Consider the following 20,581-nt stretch of genomic DNA (forward strand, 5'->3'; position numbering starts at 1 on the left):
GTAACAGCTTTTATGAATTGACATTTTGATAAGTACTCGGTAAAGTCAGCTGTTTTCTGCATTACCGAATGCGGTAATGCTTTATGAATGATAGCCAATGTGTTGCAATGCACGGTGCTGCCACATGCCAATTTCAAAATTCATTGCAAAATGTCACATGCAAATTTGTAATGGATTCAGCGTGGAATTTAAGTGGACTTAAATAAACCAATTCACCAGCTTTGAAGTTCCAGTCTTAGACTCGGTCCCTCCCCTACCTATGCCAGTCAGCAAGCAAGCAAACGTTACGTTCTTGAACCGCTTCCCTGGAGGAAGAGGGGGGGACCTCAGCGCTGGTGAATTAGTCTAGCATAAAACCACTGCAGTCCATTTTGCAAGCTAAGATCCCCCAAAAGGAATGTACACAGATGCAGTTTCCAGTGTCTGGAAACACTATTATTACCACTGGGATTGGATCTCACAGCAATTGACTCCTAGTTCTTAAAGATTCTACCATGAGCCTGATGGTGGCATCACTAGAAAGATTAGAGCCAGGTGACTGAAGAGAAGAGATGAGGCACTGTGGATGCTCTTTTACCTTTGATTGCAGAATCACACAGGCAAAGTGGTTAGCAGTGGGGGTTAACAAGCCTGAAAGCCGTTTCGCGTTAAAAACACTTCCTCAGAGTCTCTAAGAATACACCCTTTAGAGCCAGCTAGTTAAAAGTAGATATGGGTGATGCAATGCTAATTATAAATCAATAACAACAATAATTTTGGTTTGCATGCAAATTGTATTCAGATTGTAGCTGGGACAATTATTGTCCCATTGTCAGGAAGTAAATTTTATTGGCCTAGTTCTAAGCTGCATACACCTGTTTGAATTGTGGCTGTTAATTGGTTAAAACTGGTACAAACATTTTCTCTTCTCTAAACACAATACAAACCCTACCCTTAAAATGTGCTGTTCAGCTTTTTTGACGTCTTTGGCTTCTCCCACTCCTGGTGATGCCGTCAGCCCCAAAACCTGAGGCAGCTCCACCACGGCTGCATCATCCTGCATCTTGAGGTTTCTTTCGTTCATTCTCTTCTGCCTGATGTAGCGCATCATGATATTGTTGTAGACAGCCTCCTTCTGGGTGTGGTGACATTCATCAATGATGAGGAGGGAGAAATCTACAAATATAAAACCATATACTGTATATAAATTACCTTAAAAGCTATTCCACTCCTGATTTAAAAGGACTACTATAGCAAAATAAGTAAGCAGTTAAAATCTGATAGAACCAACAGGTTTTGGATTAGTCCATCTCCTCATGGGGGATTCTCAGGGTTTTCTTTGTTTTTAAAAGCGTTTCCTGACAGATGCTCAGTCTAACTGACAAAATAGTAAAGAACAACTGTTGTTCAGGGAATGCTTTTGAAAACAAAGAAAACCCTGAGGCTAAGTTCACAGTGGGACGTTAAAGTCGCACGTTAAAACAGCATTTAACGCAGAATAACTCACTGCAATGAAAAATCAATGCCCCATTCACAGTGCACACGTTGCGTTAGTGTCTAACGCTGCACGTTAAGTAAAAGTACTGCATGCAGTGCGTTATACACGTTATTAGCTGCGTTGGACTGTTTGCACATGCTCAGTAATGACTTGGAAGCATACTTTTCATTGCCTGTATTTTTTACTGTATCTGCTGTATGCGACGGTAACGCTGCGTTGCCATTTTTTGGGCGCGTTGCGTTGTAAGCTTGCGGTGCGACTTTAACGTGGCATCAAAACGCAATGTCCCACTGTGAATCTAGCCTGAGAATCCTTACTTTTTTGCCGTAGAGATCTTTTAAGAAATTTCAGTCAAATGAAAAGGTTTTAGTATTGAGCATGTGGCTCAACTGGTAACAGTTTAGCAGACAGTATGGGCCATGCCTTGGTCTTGCTCCCCCACATACCAAAATGTCAGCATAAGCTGCCGGCAAAATGGGTTGTTTTTTATTATAGCTGTAGAAAGGTCCTCAAAACTATGGGTAAGGCTAGGTCCACACTAGGCACGGTTGCAGGACGGACGCTGCAGCCCGGGATCAGGGAAAGTACCACCAGACCGCAAACTGATCCGTTTTCAAAAAAAGTGCATCAGTTTCCATTCAGTTTTTTACCCCAAAAAACTGACAGAAAATGTCTCTATGGGAATTTGGCCATTAGGAATGTAGTGGGAGGAGTTTTTGGGCCAATAATAAAGTTCAGGCTATCCGTTTTTTTCATCCATTTTGGGTTGCGTTCTCCCATTGCTTTTCACTACCCATCCGTGTATCCGTGGTTCGTAAAAATGCAGCAATTCCGGACCTTCTGTTCAGGTTTTGAAAACGGGTCCCTGCAAACGCAGACGGATCCGTTTTTTTTCTTGGGTGAGGACGGCTGCTATTTTTACCATTAGTATCCGGGACTCCGTTTTTCATCAGAGCCACGGATACGTTTCCGGACCTAGTGTGGACTAGGCCTGATTCCACACACCCAATTGTGCTTGACCAATGAATGGCCAATTTACCACTTCATGTAGAATGAGTGTCAACAGAATTTGAATATTAGAAACAAGTTTGGCATTTAAACTCTCATAGTGCATGGAGGTGATAAAACTGGCCAATAGATGCGTGCATGCACCCTAAAGCTAGGTTCCAATCAGTCACCATTGCTCAGATTTTTGTCATTTGTCATTTGTGGGCTTTTGTCACGGGGCGGCTGATAAATGCTGCATTTATCTTATAGGAGCTTTTATTACTGCTTTTGTCCTGCAGAGGTTATTGTTACATGAACTTGTCATTTTTAGGATCTCATGATTGCTGAGCAATAGGTAAGAACATGTATGAAAATAAATGATGTCAGAGGTGGAGCCCTTAACCAGTATACTACCCAACTTTAAGAGTAATTTTTTTATGCAGGAGTTACCCAAGATCTGAACATTTTCTAAAGGGTACCTTCAGGCAAAAAAGATTGAGAAAGGCCGAGGTGGAATCTTGCTTTATTTTCACGTACCAGACAGCCGCACCCTATCCTCTTCATCTTTTTTCCGGTTCAGGAAATTCTCCAGTATCTGGGCTGTACATATGATCACGTCATTGTTTTGCACCTCTCTAGTAAAGGAAATCTTCAGCTGAGAGTCCCCACTGATCTTGATTACTTTGTAGCGAGGTCTGAGAAGGGGATTAAACTCGCTCCTGTAGTGCTGATCAACTAATGGAACCTGAATGAAATCAGAAAAAAACATTACTATTATTAGTATATGGACAGCTCTCCAGGCGTGTCTGTATCTCGGTTTCCCTTCCCCCACAGAATAAAGAATTCAAAGAATATCTTAGAGAGAAAACAAAAAGAGAAATCTAAATTGTATCTTGCAGCCACAAAGTCACAAGTCTAAAATCACACTACAGTTTATTAGACATCTATGTGGGAGTGTACCCATTCCCCTTGTCTCCTTTTCAATGACTGCTACTTTATTTATGGGTTTTTTTTAAGTTCAAAATAATTATGACAGGCAGAGCACATCAGAAGAGGACTAGGATGAAATGGGGCCTGGGCAAGATGATTTAGGCTGGGCTAGATTTTCTCCAGGTCCTAGGCAACTGCCTAGATTTGCCTTCTGGATGATCTGTCTTTTGGAGGACATAAAGTAGGCCAGGCAAAAGGCAGAGGCAAGAGAAGCACCAGCCTTGGTTGCAGTGGTGGCGAGAGGTTGAGGAGACGTATTTGACTATTGCTGTTAGGAACAATTACATGTACAGATGCACCACAGTGCACAGCCAACCTTATTATTGGCTGCTGTTGAATGGCTGGGTCTGAAAGGTAACATCCTTGCCAGGCCATCACCACCCAAGATGCACCTCTAAATTTCAGCCTAAGTGACTGATGGGGGGGGGGGGGAAGGTATTGCTCCAGGCCTGAGCAAACAATCCAGGTCTGATGGGTGCAGAAGAACAAGGGCTTTCTTTAGCATCTCTCTCTAGGAGGACCTTGTCCCCACCCTGCATGCAAGGGGCAGAAAATCTTTATTCAACAGATCACACTCAGAGGCATAAAACAGGAGCATCCATCTGAAAATGGCGCCTGCGAATAATGGCGCACGGTGTTGCCGCTAATCGCTATTTAACGTTAAAGCCTTATTGTTATTTAACGTTAAAGCCTTATTGTTATTTACCGTTAACACACAGAACCCTCTCTGTACCTATCTCTAACCCCTAAGACCCCCCTGGTGGTGCCTAACCCTAAGACCCCCCTGGTGGTGCCTAACACTAACCACCCCCCTGATGGTGCCTAACCTTAGACCCCCCTGATGGTGCCTAACCCTAAGGCCCCCCTCCCCCCCAGTGTTCCCTAACCCTAACCTTGACAGTGTTACATTAAATCCATTCCCTGTTTTGCAGTTAAATAACGTCTGCAGTTTGGCTTATGTAGGGCGATATTGATAAATAACGTTACTGTGGGCAATAACGTCTGCTGTTTGGCAAATGAACGGCACTATTGATAAATAAAGTTAGTGCGTGCCACTATTGATAAATAACGTTAGTGTGTGTCGTTTTTCTTTTTTTTTTTCCTGTGCGCCATTATTAAGCAGTACTAACGATAAATGGCGATAAGCGTATCTTTTTAATGCGGCGCCATTTTTCTGCATAGGCGCTGTGCGCCATTATTCACTGATCCGAAAACAGGAATATTTCCCTTGGCAACCACTCTTACTGCACAGGGATGTGAAGGAATGACCTGTGTAGCTCCACCCACTGTTTTGAATCTGGAAGTGATGACATGTAAACTCCTCACATTTTATCAAAGCAGTGTTGCACTTTGCTTTGATTTCTTTGGAAAGTGTTTCTGTTTCGGCTGCTCGCCGCATACATCCTTGTGGGTTGCAGTATGCGGGTAACCTGCTTCCAATGGGGATCCATGCATCTAAATAATAGTGGCAGCAAGTTACAAAAACGAATGGCTGCTTTCATACCTTGTTGACCAAAACAATTACTTTCGCCAGCCGTTTTTGTTGTTTCCTCTTGTCCAGGTGCTGCTTTGTGATGTACACAGCCACGCGAGTCTTGCCACTTCCTGTGGGCAGGCATATAATAACATTTTCCCCTTTCAAAGCAGGTTCGGCCACTTCCATCTGGTAATCGCGGAGTGTTATTTTGGGAACAGAAGAAACGTCATCTGAGGTCTCCACATCTGTTATAACAGCATAGCAAGATGAGGTATTACATCTGTACACTCTCTGGAAGCTATAGACACCCTATCTGGATATAGGTGAGTTTCGATAGACATTTATATTTTAAAGGGAAGGTCCGAGCACCATAAAAATAATACCTCGGGCTTCCTTCAGCCCCCTGCATCTGTCCTGTGCCCTCGCCACAACTCTGGTGGCTCCCTGTTCCCTCCGGTGCAGATGCCGACCTCGGCTCACGCGGTCAGAACTACTGCGCCTGCGCAGGACAGCCCTGATAATGTCAGTGCGACTCTGAGAGCCGCTCGCACAGGCGCAGTGGGTATCTTGCACTGGAGGGGACCCCAGGCCACAGGCAGTGAGTGGAGCTGCGGCGAGGGCACAAGACGGCTGGCAGGGGCTGGAGAAAGCCCCAGGTAAGTGGACTTTTTTCTTTTTGGCGTGCTTGGATGTGTCCTTTAAGAGGATCCTCAGTGTAAATTAAATATTTAATAGATCATCATCTCATATAAAGTGACAATTACCTGCTGTGTCTGCTGCCTTCCAATGCATAGCCCTGGTGATAAAAAAGTGCCATGGCCCTTTCATGCAAAGGTGTGGGGTTGCATGCTGTAAGTGGGCGGACACAGAGACTTCGGGAGTGACTCAGAAGAAAAAGTCTCGGCAGGTAATTATAACTTATTTTTATTTTTTATTTTACTCAAAAAAAAATAGTTATAATTTTATATATGATATTTTATATGATATCCATTGAATATTTAATTTACACTGAAAATACCCATTAAAGTATATACACGAGGTGACATGATCAGATAGACATGTGTATATACAGCACACAAATTACTATACTGTGTTCCTTTTTTTTCGCTCTTTCTGCCTGGAAGACTTAAACATCATGTATGCAAGTAACAGTTTTTACAGGTCGGACTATAGCGTAACCCTCAATTATAAGGAAGTACATCCATAAAACACTTTCCTGGCAGAAAATGGAGCAGGAAAAAAGATAAAAAGGGTCAATAGTTCAGAGATTTGGGCTCTGGCACACTTCAATGCACGTGTCATTGAGCAGAAACAATGAAACAGTAAAAATTTAAAAAGCAGATTTAAAAATAAAATAAAACAGAGATATCTAAAAAAAAAGGCATTTTTAGGAGAAGTTTTATTTTCACCTTGTGTTTCCTTTAAATAATTAAAGTAAATATCTTAGGAAAACAACAACACATTAGAAGTGAGCTTATTAACTATTCCTCAAGTTTCAAGCTATGACCTTGCCTAATAGTGACAAGGTGAGAAAGATCAGGACCAGCTGACTGATCATACAGATTTCACGCTGGAACAGGTAATGATGTGCGTTGTGCACTGACATTATGCTCCGCGTTGAGCACGTGTCTAGCAATACACGTGTCCAGAGATGAAGGACGCAGAGCATCACCCCCACACTGTACACATGAGTCATGCAAACATGTATGACCTGGCAATCTTCTACACTATTAAACCGACTGAGTGCATGACCATTTGTTTACAGATTTACAGTCTAAACATATCTTTGTATCTGATACGGATTTTCTCAGTTGTGTTTGTTTAATTACCTTTCCTTCTGTCATATCATGTCACAGTAGCCATTAGTATTTGACTCAAATCATGCTAATCCGGTGAGGAAATGTGCAAAGCATTCATTTTGATTAGTGTGAATTATGAGAAGTACATTTTGAAACTGAACTCTATTCACGTTTAGAATTTTGTTGTGTAGCCGTTGTACTACTCTGTTGATGCAACCGGCATTCCCATGATCGCAATATGATGCCAGGAGCGCAGACAGAACGGTGACACTGAGCTACTGTGCATGTACAGCCAACTATATCTGGTTCAAAGGTCAACAACTTGGCTCTGGTTGCGGCCTTTACCGGACCAGATTACCAGCTGACCATGCCGCCCAGAAGAAGTGATTGTTCAGGTGTCGGGACCCATTAATGGCCTCTATTTACCCAAGACTTTTCCTTTAGGTATTCCTGTGGCTGTGTTGTATAGTTAATTTGCTCCTTATAAAGAAAGAGGTCTGAGTGCTACAAAATGTAATAAATATAAATACATATATATACAGGTAGTCCCCAGTTAACGAACGAGATAGGGACTGTTGGTTCGTTCTTAACCTGAATCTGTTCTTAAGTTGGAACATTGTGCCATCGCTGTCCCCTGTACCTCCTCTGTGCCCCTAGTGCCTCCAGTGTCCCCCTCTGTGTCACCTCTGCCCTCTGCACCTGCTTATACAAGTTTTCGAACCATTTTTTTTAAATTGATTTTCTCAAAAACTACAAGTCCAATCTGTAAAAAAAAATGTTTATGACTTGCTACATGGAAACACAGAATCCATGGTGTTCGCTTCGGCGGGTCGTTCGTAAGTCAGGGAGTGTGTGTGTGTGTGTGTGTGTGTGTGTGTGTGTGTGTGTGTGTGTGTGTGTGTGTGTGTGTGTGTGTGTGTGTGTGTGTGTGTGTGTGTGTGTACGTGTGTGTGTGTACGTGTGTGTGTGTGTGGATCTTCTCAAAAAATCTTCTCAAAAAATTAGCAAATTGCGATAAAGTTCATTATTTTCTGTAATGTACTGATAAACATTAGACTTTCATATATTTTAGATTCATTACACACAACTGAAGTAGTTCAAGCCTCTTATTGTTTTAATATTGATGATTTTGGCATACAGCTCATGAAAACCCAAAATTCCTATCTCAAAAAATTAGCATATTTCACCCGACCAATAAAAGAAAAGTGTTTTTAAAACAAAAAAAGTAAACCTATAAATAATTATGTTCAGTTATGCACTCAATACTTGGTCGAGAATCCTTTTGCAGAAATGACTGCTTCAATGCGGCATGGCATGGAGGCAATCAGCCTGTGGCACTGCTCAGGTGTTATGGAGGGCCAGGATGCTTCGATAGCGGCCTTAAGCTCATCCAGAGTGTTGGGTCTTGCGTCTCTCAACCTTCTCTTCACAATATCCCACAGATTCTCTATGGGGTTCAGGTCAGGAGAGTTGGCAGGCCAATTAAGCACAGTAATACCATGGTCAGTAAACCATTTACCAGTGGTTTTGGCACTATGACCAGGTGCCAGGTCGTGCTCACAGTGCCAAAACCACTGGTAAATGGTTTACTGACCATGGTATTACTGTGCTCAATTGGCCTGCCAACTCTCCTGTCATGAACCCCATCGAGAATCTGTGGGATATTGTGAAGAGAAAGTTGAGAGACGTAAGACCCAACACTCTGGATGAGCTTGAGGCCGCTATCGAAGCATCCTGGGCCTCCATAACACCTGAGCAGTGCCACAGGCTGATTGCCTCCATGCCACGCCGCAATGAAGCAGTCATTTCTGCAAAAGGATTCCCGACCAAGTATTGAGTGCATAACTGAAACATAATTATTTGAAGGTTGACTGTTTTTGCTTTAAAAAAACTTTTCTTTTATTGGTCGGATAAAATATGCTAATTTTTTGAGATAAGAATTTTGAGTTTTCATGAGCTGTATGCCAAAATCACCAATATTAAAACAATAAAAGGCTTGAACTACTTCAGTTGTGTGTAATGAATCTAAAATATATGAAAGTCTAATGTTTATCAGTACATTACAGAAAATAATGAACTTCATCACAATATGCTAAATTTTTTTAGAAGATCCTGTATATATATATATATATATATATATATATATATATATATATATATATATTGCTACTTCTGTGACTGTCCATGGATTACACAGAAAGATTTATCCACTTATCAGAAGCAAAATGTTACAATGAATAACAATGAACAAAAGTACACTATGTCCCTGGGGTTGGATTTGAGCCTTAAAAGACACTTAAATTGAGAGTGATATGGTGGCTGCCATATATATTTCCTTTTAAACAGTACCAGTTGCCTGACTGTCCTGCTGATCCATTGCCTCTAATACCTTTAGCTATAGGCCCCTAACAAGCATGACAATCTGATGTCTCTGACCAGGACAGTTTCTAGGCTAAACTGCCCCCAGGGCAAGGGTGTCAACATTTTCGCTGCTCCCCCCTCCTGCTGGAGGGGGGGAGCAGCGGCACACTGGGGACTAGGACTCATCCACAGGGAGCGAGGCCAGACTCCTCCCTCTTCTCACTCCTCGCCTCCATTGCAGAGAAAGATTTATATAGCAATGGGAGGGGTGGAGTAAAGACTCACCTTCCAGACTCCATGCAAGGTTTACTGCCGCCGGGATGTTCGGTCTCCATCACCACTTGCTTTTACTACTACTTCCTGCTAATCAGCAAGTAGTAAGAGCAAGTGGCGATGGAGACAGAACAGTGAACCTTGCATGGAGACCAGAAGGTGAGCCTTTACTACACCGCTCCCGCTGATATATAGATCTTTGTCTGCAATGGAGGGGAGAGCATGAGGGGGGAGGAGTCAGGCTCTCCGCGGCTGAGTCCCAGTGTGCCACTGCTCCTCCCTCCATCACAGCGTCCCGGGCGTATACCTGCCTTGCCCGCCCCTAGAAACCGAGCTGCCTCTGACAAAAATGAGAAGATTAGCTGCCTGCTTGTCTCAGGTATGCAATTCAAACACTGCTGATGCTAAAGATCAGCAGGACAGCCATGCAATTGGTAATATTTAACCATTTATGCCACGCGGATAAGAGCTTCACGTCCGCAGTGTCAGCTGCTACAGCTGCAGGGAAGCGATAGTCACGTCCCTGCAGTTTGGGGGCTGTGCAGGCGATCGTGCGGGCAGATGCCCAGGATTTCGCTGTTGCCGGGAGCAGGGGGAGATTGGCTGCAGGGGGCAAAAATCCCCTGTGCCAATCCGAACATGTCCGCCGAGAATAAACACTGTTTTTGTACAAAAACAGTGTTTATTCTTAAATAGAGCTGCTGCGCTTCCTCCCGCCGATGATTTCTGGCGCTTGCCGCCGCCCGATCGTTACATTTATGAATGGGAACTTAGTTCCCATTCATTAATCTTCCCGCAACCCACCCGTGATGCAGGCTTCCATTAAGGCCCTGTTCACACTGCACGCGTTTCCAGCCGCGTTTTGGAAACTCGTGCAGGTGGCCGACATGCACGACATCAGATATTGCATGCAGTGCAATGTCTGATGTTCACACTGCATGCGTTCCGGACCTGTGCGGTCCGGGAACGCATGCTGCACGCATTTTTTGTAAAAACGCGTGGCTGTCCCATTCACTTTTCAGTGATGGGATCAGCCACGCAACGCATACGAACGCGGATGGCGTGCGTTCGTACGCGTTGCGGTCCGCATGCGTTGCGGTCCGCGTTCTGCAGTCTGAACGGAGCCTAAAACCTGCATCACTTCCCTAGTAACAATGTAGCAACACAATGTTTCCAATGTAGCGTACTTGTACACTACATAGTATTTTGCTCAGCGGGAACATCTTGTGGCCAAATAGTAAAATTACATCTACTGACTTTTTATAAATGTATGGGCTAAAAATTAGCGATGGATGTAAAACTGAAAAAAATGTGCCCTTATTTCCAAATAAAATATTGTCACCATACATTATACTAGGGATATAATTTTAACGTTGCAATAACCGGGACAAATGGGCAAATAAAATGTGTGGGTTTTAATTACGGTAGCACGTGGTATTTTAAAACTATAATTGCCGAAATCTGAGAAATAATGATTTTTTCCATTTTCTTCTTAATTATTCCCGTTAAAATGCATTTAGAATAAAATAATTTTTAACATAATGTACCACCCAAAGAAAGCCTAATTGGTGGCGGAAAAAACAAGGTATAGATCATTTATTTGTTATAAGTAGTGATAAAGTTATTGGGGAATGAAAGAGAGGAGCGCTGAAAGGGTAAAATTCCTCTCGTCCATAAGGTGAAAAATACCCGTGGGCTGAAATGGTTAAGGGGAAACAAATATGGCATCTTCCAAATACCTCTCACTTCAAGTTCTCTTTACAACTAGAGAAATCTCACACACTGAAGTTGTGGAGTTAAAGGAAACTTTAAAAAAAAAACTCAAGTTGAATCACATGACAAGATTTTTACACAGTAAAGGGAAGATGGGAAATATAAATACAATTCAGTGCTGAGCAAGCAACCACATCCACAATCAAGCAAATGTTCCTGTAAGGACACAGAGAGAGAGAGAGAGAGAGAGAGAGAGAGGGGGGGGGGGGGAGGCATGTGGGAATGAAGAAATCTGTATCCTGCACATAAAGTCGAGTTATGAAGTTATCAGTTTAGAGGTGACTACTAACGATACAATTTGCTAAACGACATTTTACTAATGATTCTTTGTATGAAAGATCGGAAATGATAGTTTGTGACCACTAATGGGAAAAAAAAATCTCCTAATCAATCCAATTAGATTAACCACTTCCCTCCTCAGGTTTGACAGTTCAGCGCAGCTCTGATTACTTTGGCAATAACTTTATTACTAGTTACTGTATCACAACTAAATGATCTATATTATTTTTTTTCAGGACGAATTAGGCTTTTTGTGGCTGATATTTTTTTTTTCTTAGTAGTTATCTTATTTTCTATGCATTTTAAAAGGAAAATAAGGAAAAAAGAGAAAATATAAACAATTTATGCACTTTCATACATCATAGCTTTAATGGAAACAGTTCTATTTTACTTGTCTATCTCTCCTGTTTACTTAAACAGTTCATTTGTTTTCATCATTTATTAGGAACACATTATATACCCTACTCACTTGTTGCATCTGTTTTCTCCTGCAAGGTTTATTTTAAAACTTGTTTACTAATACGTCCTGCCATTGAATTCCCTGGGGGGAGAAGAGGGGTTTACTGTCATTCCTTTTCAACTCTGTAGCCTTTTTATCAGCTCAGAGATAGATAGTGTAATCCAGGCTTTTGTACAGAGGAGAGTGCAGTGACTTATTTTCATGTCCTCAGGACAGGAAGTGGTTTTAATGAAATCGATCAGAATCTGATCGGATTGGTTAGAAGTTTTTTGTCCATTAGTGGTCCCAAACGATAATTTCCAATTGTTCATACAAAGAATCATTCATAAACGATCATTCAGCAAATTGTATAGTTAGTGGCCATCGTAGGAAGTAAAATCATCTCAGCAGTGGCATGGTTCCCATGTTCACATTCAGATGTAAACAGGAGTATAAGAATCCACAGTGTGGTACCAACCAGTTGGAATACATTCACAAGCACACACTAGCTTACAGGATCTCAGACAAGGTTACATATACAGCCAGGCTGAACACAAGTTCACTTGAGGGAAAAGTGTTCCTATGCAGAATTCTGCTTTTAAGACATTGCCTAAACTATGTAGTAAAGACCCTTAAAAAGGAACTTCTGCGAAAAGGTGGACAAAATAAAATAAATCAATACATTGCAAAGTAAGAAGTTACAAAAATAGATGAGAGATCAAGAAATGATTGATATTCGCCATGCAATTTGTTCATGTTGTTTGATCCACAATCAGTCTGCAAATAATCATCTTTACTACTGGCAGACATGAAAAAAGCAGACAGCACCAACTGCCATTATCTATAACCACACACAGTAACAATGCGATAGGCTAAAAGGTTATATATATATATATATATATATATATATATATATATATATATATATATATATATATTGTATATATATATATATATATATATATATATATATATATATATATATATATATATATATATATATATATAACCTTTTAGCCTATCGCATTGTTACTTACACTGGTATGTGCAAAGAGGGAGATACTGGTTGCTTGGCAAGTGGAAACAGCTGTTATTTCCCACAAGGCTCACAAACAGGAAACTGCCAGAACCATGGTCCTGACATCACCCCAATACCAACAATAAAGACCCCCCTGATGATCTATTCAATAAAAAGTAAAGATTTCTCAAGGGAAAAGGTATATCAGCTACTGAATGGGATGAAGTTTAATCCTTGGTTACAGTTCCTCTAAAATGTGTGAAATGCAAAGTGCTGAGTGATTATTATTATTATTATTTAAGTTATTTATAGCACCAACATATTATGCAGCGCTGTACAGAGTATATTGTCTTGTCACTAACTGTCCCTCGGAGCTCACAATCTAGTCCCTACAATAGTCATATGTCTATGTATGTATTGTGTAGTGTATGTATCATAGTCTAGGGCCAATTTTAGGGGGAAGTCAATTAACTTATCTGTTTTTGGAATGTGGGAGGAAACCAGAGTGCCCGGAGGAAACCCACGGAGACACAGAGGAGAACATACAAACTCCTTGCAGATGTTGACCTGGCTGGGATCCAAACCAGAGACCCAGTGCTGCAAGGCAAGAGCGCTAACCACTACGCCACCGTGCTGAGTTATAGAAGGAATATAAAACTGCACCAAACTGTCACCCGATCCCTTGGGTGATAGTAAACCAAAGTAGGTACTTAAGAGTTAAGACATTTGGCTTAATGAAAAAGGCGAAAAGGGCCCTAGACATATCAAGTGATGGATGAAACGCCAGTCATCTTGTGGCTGTTATGTAGGGATTTGGAGGGTTTCTGTTTAAACAAATGACATTATTCATACATTTCTGACATCAGCATCACACAAAAACTGACTGTATTAGGTGTGCTCAGTAATCAGAAATCCTCCTTTGTGGATTAAACACTAGGAGATATGACTCACTGCACAGAAGTGTTTTTTGTTTTATCATCCTGCAGAGTTTTGCTAATTTATTATATTATTCATTTCCATTTTCCAGTACTGAGCAGATCAAAAAAATGTTTTTTTTGAGACATAAAATATGCATATCTCCCATCTGTCCTTTGAAGGGACAGTCCCACTTTGAGAACTGAGTCCCCTGTCTCTCTTTCTTCCTTATTTGTCCCTATTCTTTTACTGGGAAAAAAATGTGTTTAGTTGACTTAAAACTTTGTTACCAGCCTTTAAATGGATATATTTCTTATTTGCACATGTCAACAAGAAGGAAAATGAACCAGAATAAAAAGGACTAGTTTGGTTTGAATTATAAAACAACATATTCTTATAATGGAATCCTTATGGTATGCATAACTAGGGTTGTGCTGGGGGTGTGATTAGGGTTGTGGCAAGCAGGGCCGGATTTAAGCCAAGGCCATATAGACCATGGCCTAGGGCACCACAGGATAAAGGGCGGGTGGGCAGCATGCTATACTGGGGGAAAGGTCACCCGGCTACCTATGCTGGAGGGAGTGGTGGGGGTGATCAGGCTATCTATACAGAAGGGCCATCTGGATTCTTATACTGGGGGAAGGGTCATCAGGTTGCCTATACTGGAGGGAAATGGGGCCATCAGGCTCTAAACTGGAGGGGGAGAGTGTTATGTGGCTTCCTATACTGGAGGTGGGGGGGGGGGGGTCATCTGGCTGCCTATACTAGAGAGAAGGGTCAGTGGGCTACCTATACTGGAGGGAGGGGGAAGGGTCATCTGGCTACCTATAATGAAGGGGGGTGGCTGCTGACAGTGGCCTTGGGCAGAAAAGAGTACAAATCCGGGCCTGGTGGCAGGGCATGGCTTAAGTGTCCCTCTTTCTTATCTCAAAAAGTTGTGAGGTATAATATGGTGTTTTTCAACATGCAGCTCTATTAAATTTTCGACACTGCCCTAACTGTATACAGGAGTTTTCTAGATGTTGTAGGTTTGACCATCATGTATGTATTCCAACAGCCTATCATTGTTTAATAAACCACTGATTATGGATACAACTTGCAGCCAATCCACTGTCAGTTTTAGCTCCAATCAGAATCAACAGCCCTCCAACTGATCAGTCTGAGCTATTACACTTTGCAAACTGCTATTTGTCTTATGAACCTGAAAGCAAAGGAAGCGTGACAATAGATTTTACCTGAGTCGCTGTCTTTCACTCCGTTTTGAGAAGAGTGGCTCAAATTTAATTCAGGTAGACTGACGTCCAGATCTGAAACACATAAAGAATTTCACTGGTACGAACGCGAAAGAAAAAAATATTTCTTAGCAAGTAAATAACTTTACTGCACAGATAGTTCTGATTGACGACCTTTAAACCCCAGCAAGCTGTTCATCCATCTATTTACCGTACGGCATCTCTTGCAAGACTGCTCGTTGTGACATAATCCGAACGACATTGTGGTGACACCCCGCTTACCAGCTTATTGGGCGCGTACCTCTTTTTACTCCAAGCAAACATATTGCTCTGTACAGCACTTGTTCGTAATTCAGATTATTGTAACACTTTGCAGTCCAGTAGAAAGCTGCAGCAGATGTCTCAGTCCACAAGCTGTCACAACGTTATATCGAGTTTATCAGCGGACATGAGGACACGAGGGTACTGTTCACTTATTTTTCTACTTTATATCACTTATACTTGCACGTGTGCCTCTTTCTAGGTCTAATACCAGGCTAAGCACACATGTCAGCCTATTCTATCATAGCTCCCAGCTGTCTCCTTTTTAGCGGTACAGTGTCCAATTTGGGAACCAAGTCCCTCTGCCCCCCTTTCTTCCTCTTTTGTCCTTCTTTCGGGACTAATGGACAGATATGTGTAAATATATGTAATGCTCTTCAGAAAACTGAGCTTAATTAACTCCAAAATGTATTCCCACCCTTAATTCGATATACATTTCTTTTTTTAAATCTCAATATGTGCAGAAACTAATCATGATAGAAACGGCCAGTGTGGTTTGGACTATAAAACTACCTCTTTGGCTTATGGATTCTTTGTGGTGTGGTGGAGGCGAGACTAAAGGAGTGGCATGGACGTTTTTTAACCCTTTAGCAGCCAAATATAAAGTAAAACGTTATTTGGACGCAGGGCCGAATTTTTCCTGCCGCTAGGGAAGTGTGCCTGGCAAGCTAGGCGGGGTATGCAGAGTGGGCGGCAGGGAGCTTTCATAGTTACCTGTCTGGACAGCTGGACCGGCTTCTTCTCTCGGCGGCAATGTAACCTCGACATGTCTTCTCAGTTCCGATCACATGATATGACATGTGTTCAATATCCAGGAGACCCTGTCAGGGTATCAGTGCCACCCGCTGGTGGAAGAGGGATGATGGATGAGTCTCTTCCAACACCGGGTGGCACTGTAACGCTGACACAGGCTCCTGGATCCTGATCACGTCATATCATGTGATCGGGAACCAGAAGACCTATCCGAAGTTCAGAGCTGCCGGTGGAGGAAGAGAAGAAGCCGTCCGGAGCAGGTAAATAGAACTGCTCCTGCCACCCTGCTTAGTGCAGCCAAACCAGATATGCCCACAGAGGTTTACGCTGCACCAGCAGCTTTCAAATGAAAAATGGGTTAACCTCCTTGACGGTTATCCCGAGCTCAGCTCGAGGTAACCTGCGTAGGAGGATTTCTCAGGCCCCGCTGGGCCGATTTTCAACATTTTTTTTCCCTACACGCAGCTAGCACTTTGCTAGCTGCGTGTAGTACTCGATCGCCGCCGCTCGCCACCGATTCGCCGCTACCCGCCTCGCCGCCCCCCCCCCCTCCAAACCCCTTGCGCAGCCTGGCCAATCAGTGCCAGGCAGCGCTGAGGGGTGGATCGGGATTCCCTCTGACGTCCCGACGTCCATGACGTCGGTGACGTCATCCAGCCGGGTCGCCATGGCGACCGGGGAAGCCCAGCAGGAAATCCCGTTCTGAACGGGATTTCCTGCTTACTCTGATCGCCGAAGGCGATCGGAGTGGATAGGGAGATGCCGCTTGTCAGCGGCTATCATGTAGCGAGCCCTGGGCTCGCTACATGATTTAAAAAAAATAAATAAATTAAAAACAAAAGTGCTGCGCTGCCCCTTTGCCGCCAGAATTGTAACGGCAAGGGGGTTAAAGGACACCTGAAGTGAAAGAAATATGGAGGCTGACACATTAATTTCCTTTTAAACAGTGAAAATTGCTTTTAGCCATAAAACAAACATGCAGATCATATTCTTTCTGACTGGATTAGATGCATGCTTGTTACAGGTGTGTGATTCAGACACTACTGCAGCCAAAGAGATCAGCAGCATGCCAGGCAACTGGCATTGCTTAAAAGGAAATAAAAATGGCAGCCTCCATATCCCTCTCACTTTAGGTGTCCTTTAAAGGTGTCCCTCTTACTTATCTCAAAAAGTTGGGAGGTATGCCATCTCATGGCGGACATGTGGGAGGGGAGGTTGGAAGAGATATTTATGGCTTGACGAAGGGGGGGGGGGCACTGACATGAAGGACATATGTAAGTTAAAAGTAGAAGGTCTCCATTGATAAGCAAGGAGTACTAGGTTTGGTTTTGTAACCAGCACCTTGGAGGTAAAGAGGAATCTGGTTTTCTGCTGCTCCCTGGGGTGGAAAAAGAAAGTTTGCCTTGCAAGTTTATCTATCCTTCGAGAGATTAAGAATAGGCTACAGAACCCACCTTGCCCCCCCCCCCCCCCCCCCCCTGAATATTTCCGAAAAAGTTCACAGATAAGGTTTGCAAACAAAATCAATGTTTTCTGGATCAATTCTGATATTTCCCATGGGGTTGTCAGAGGTTTACTACGTTTGCTTTAGTAAGTTAGACCGTGTATGTCTCGGTGAACCTGATAGTATCTGTCTGCATTCGCTACAGTGAATATGCTTGCAATACTATGATAGGGATGTAAGACAGGTAATGGTGTTTCTGCTTTTCCATTATATTCTATAGATGATTTCTAACCTTTTTAGTAAAAAAAAAAAAAAAAAAAAAGTATTTTTATGTTAGAGCTGTGGAAATGCCCTAGTCCTCAAATCTATGACAACAGCACCATCTTCTGGTCAGTTTTGGTAATTGGGTTTTGCACATGAATGTAAAGATCCATATTCCTGTCATGCAGAAACCATGACAACAGTGCAAATGAGGAGGCAGGAGCCCAGAAACTATTTAGGTAGTAGTTAATTAACCCGAAGGGGAAACGCCAATTCCCAACGATAAAATGCGCCGGGATGCGTCGTACCGCAACGCATCGAAACGCAGCGATGGCTGTGAAAGGTAAAATGAAGGTTTATGGACTTTCCTTTTACCTTGGTTAACGCAAAGTACAGACTTTGCGTTGAAACGCCGAAAAAGGGCTCTGGTGTGAAAGAGCCCTTAAAGTGCACAGGAACAAATAAAAAAGCAGCATAGTAACAACAGAGCTACATTTTCTAGCAACTTTCCTTACTAGTTCCTATCCAATCTGCTGGTAAATATGACAAGGTCCTGAGCCGTAGCATGTACCATAAGGGCTCGTTTACATCATCATCAGCCCCCATGAACAGGACTGGATGTATGGAAAGGCCACAAAGGTTCTGGCCTTGGGCTTACTTTGAGAGTTTTATAATCAGTTCAGGTTAGATTGAGGTAAAAGGTTTGTCGAAAAAAATGCCATCTCATAGTCATTTATATATATTATAGGCAAAAGAACACTATGTTAGCAATTTTATCACCTCAAAACATTCCAGCAAATGGCAGAGTGCAGATTGGCATTTATCTTTACTTTTTGCAAGATTGTGTAGTTAAAAATGGTCAGAAGTGTACCTGTTGCAGAAAACATTTCCCCTATGGGGTACTTCTCTCAGGAGGGGAAAGCTACTGGATCCTAAAGAGGCTTCCCTTGTCCTCCTCCTCAGCTCTGTTCCAGTGCTGGGACCCGCCCCAAAAAAACTTGGCGCTTGGCTTTCTTTGAAAAGCCACAGTGGCATGATCGGGCTTGGCTCTTTCTGCTGGAGCCTGAGTGGGATGGTGCGTGTGCACAGGGGGGCCACTCTTTGGGGATTGGTAGGAAAATAAGGAACCCTCTTTAGGTCCGAAGGCTTCCCTCTCCTGAGGTAAGTATCTGATTATTTTTCCTTTAAAAAAAAGTCACACGTAACACAGATTGCCAAGTTCAAGTGCTCCACCGAAAAAACAGCCGACAAGGATGGTGCAGTAGCGGCGCTTCCAATATTTACCTTCCACGGGTACAACGCAGGTGCAGTAGCAGCTTTCCAATCAGGCTGAAATAGCCGGGCCCGATCAGGTCCGCTCTACTGCGCAGGCGTGGGTCACTTGCACCCGTGCAGTAGAGCGGACCTGATCAGGCTCGGATAAACTAAAAACCTACCTCTTCAGTCTGGCATTCATGAACATCTGACTATCTCCTCTGTAACACAACCCAGCCTGCAACCCTGTATTGATCTGAGACAGAACTATGCGCTTTGAGTCTTATGGAAGAAAAGCGCTTTACAAATGTTATTGTATTGTATTATTGTATTGTATTTCCACCTGAGCACGATCAGAAATCTGTTGCCTAGGTTGCTTTGTGGGTGATCCTGGGCTGTCAGAAGTTTGTGTATTTAGCTGTAAGGCCTGGTGCACACCAAAAACCACTAGCAGATCCGCAAAATGCTAGCAAATTTGAAAACGCTTTTTCTTCTTTTTCTGTAGCGTTTCAGCTAGCATTTTGCGGTTTTGTGAAGCGTTCTTGGTGTAGTAGATTTCATGTATTGTTACAGTAGCTGTTACTGAACAGCTACTGTAACAAAAAACGCCTGGCACACCGCTCTGAAGTGCCGTTTTTCAGAGCTGTTTGCGTTTTTCCTATACTTAACATTGAGGCAGAAACGCCTCCGCAATCCAAAATCTGCAGCAGCCCGGGAGTATGCGTTTCTGCAAAACGCCTCCCGCTCTGGTGTGCACCAGCCCATTGAAATACATTACCCTAGCTGATCCGCACCCGCAAGCGGATCGCAAACCGCAGCAGAACTGCTCTGGTGTGCACTAGGCCTAAGTGCTGAATCTATAACAGACAGTTGGTGTTTTGGGTTTGGTATGGGAAAGGACTGTTTACCTGAAAGAACAGAGCTCTCTGCAGAGGACACATCAAGTACACTGCTGTCAGCCGTAACATCAAGGCTGTCATCCTGGATTTTCCTCTTATCTACTGGTTCACATTTGTCATTGCAGTCAGCTGGTAAAGACAATGTTACAATAATTGAAAATTAGAAAGTTTAATTACCAAATTAACAAAGCCGCTCAAAGACGCTGTACATTTTTAAAAAAAATAAACTTTTAAACCTTTTTTTTTTTAAACTGTATAGAACATGCATGTGCACGTGCACGCTCGTGCATGAGCGGCTGGGCGCACGCAATTGCGGTGGCAGCTTTTAGTGCTGGATGGGTATCTCACATCCAGGAATCTTTAGGGAAGCTTATTAGGTTGTGAGACTCATGTCAGGGACTCTGAAAGCAAAAATGAAGGGAAAATAAACTTATGATATAATGAATTTTATGTGTAGTACAGCAAAGAAAGAGAACATTAGTAGCAAATAAATTAATCTCATATTGTTTTATCATTACAGGAAGAGTTAAAAAAAAAAAAACTTCAATTGTTATCTATGCAAAAGAGCTACTCTGAGCTCCTCGGCCCAACTTGGGTTGCATACAGTCCTGTTTTCTAAAGCATTTAAA

The 20,581-nt window shown here is 42.7% G+C and overlaps 1 protein-coding gene across 3 annotated transcripts in view; it reads right to left on the reverse strand.

The window, feature by feature from the left end:
• Positions 1-20,581, reverse strand: part of IFIH1 (interferon induced with helicase C domain 1) — a 104,022-nt gene that overhangs the window by 53,735 nt on the left and 29,706 nt on the right. For 2 of the 3 annotated variants that reach the window (XM_068245674.1, XM_068245672.1), the window contains exons 4-8: positions 19,962-20,081; positions 15,024-15,095; positions 4,959-5,176; positions 3,002-3,209; positions 932-1,155 (exon numbers count right to left, since the gene is read on the reverse strand). In XM_068245674.1, coding sequence (XP_068101775.1) covers positions 932-1,155; positions 3,002-3,209; positions 4,959-5,176; positions 15,024-15,095; positions 19,962-20,081 — 842 coding nt within the window. The remainder of the gene's footprint in view (positions 1-931; positions 1,156-3,001; positions 3,210-4,958; positions 5,177-15,023; positions 15,096-19,961; positions 20,082-20,581) is intronic. The other variant, XM_068245673.1, reaches the window with a different exon arrangement.

The sequence above is a fragment of the Hyperolius riggenbachi genome, chromosome 7 (genome assembly GCF_040937935.1).
Source record: "Hyperolius riggenbachi isolate aHypRig1 chromosome 7, aHypRig1.pri, whole genome shotgun sequence".
In the NCBI taxonomy this organism is placed as follows: domain Eukaryota; kingdom Metazoa; phylum Chordata; class Amphibia; order Anura; family Hyperoliidae; genus Hyperolius; species Hyperolius riggenbachi.